This window comes from Buceros rhinoceros, unplaced genomic scaffold, assembly GCF_000710305.1.
Source record: "Buceros rhinoceros silvestris isolate BGI_N320 unplaced genomic scaffold, ASM71030v1 scaffold20740, whole genome shotgun sequence".
NCBI classification, from domain to species: domain Eukaryota; kingdom Metazoa; phylum Chordata; class Aves; order Bucerotiformes; family Bucerotidae; genus Buceros; species Buceros rhinoceros.
This window is the reverse complement of record NW_010390419.1, coordinates 2,426-3,042: the sequence shown is the minus strand read 5'-3', so window position 1 is coordinate 3,042 and position 617 is coordinate 2,426. Positions and strand designations below refer to the sequence as shown.

At 64.7% G+C, this 617-nt stretch overlaps 1 protein-coding gene across 1 annotated transcript in view; it reads left to right on the top strand.

Annotated features, from left to right (window-relative positions):
• LOC104494941 (unconventional myosin-If-like) overlaps nt 1-617 on the top strand; it is a gene marked incomplete at both ends in the record, with an annotated part of 7,301 nt that overhangs the window by 4,265 nt on the left and 2,419 nt on the right. The window contains 2 exons of the mRNA XM_010137849.1: nt 3-147; nt 278-392. Coding sequence (XP_010136151.1) covers nt 3-147; nt 278-392 — 260 coding nt within the window. The remainder of the gene's footprint in view (nt 1-2; nt 148-277; nt 393-617) is intronic.

Sequence of the window (617 nt, the reverse complement as noted above, 5' to 3'; positions counted from 1 at the left end):
ACCTACGCCATCCTCACCCCCGAGACGTGGCCGTCCTGGCGCGGGGACGAGCGGCAAGGGGTGCAGCACTTGCTGCGCTCCGTCAACATGGACCCAGACCAGTACCAGATGGGGCGGAGCAAGGTGTTCGTCAAGAACCCTGAATCGGTAGGTGGAAACCGGGGGACGCTTTGGCCAACGCGGGGAGGGTCTGGGGCGCTGATGGGTGGGAGAAGCGACGCAGCGGGGGCTGGGTGTCCCCTGCCCGGCCGTGCTCAGCACCCCGCGTCCCTCCCAGCTCTTCCTCCTCGAAGAGATGCGGGAGCGGAAATTCGACGGCTTCGCCCGGGTGATCCAGAAGGCCTGGCGCCGGCACGTCGCCATCCGGAAGTATGAGCAGATGCGCGAGGAGGGTAAGGATGGGGACGCCAGCGCCTCGGCACCCCTTCTTGAAGACGCGGGGGACAGCCCGGCTGCCAGACAGCACCGTGAGATACCCGGGACTTTTCCTACGTCTTAAAGGAGGCTGCGGATTTCTTGCTCCTCTTTCCAGCCCTGGGAGGGGCTGTAGGACAGGAACCAGCTCCTCGCGCTGTCTCATTCAGCATTTCATCACCTGCAAAGGGATGGAGGAGGGT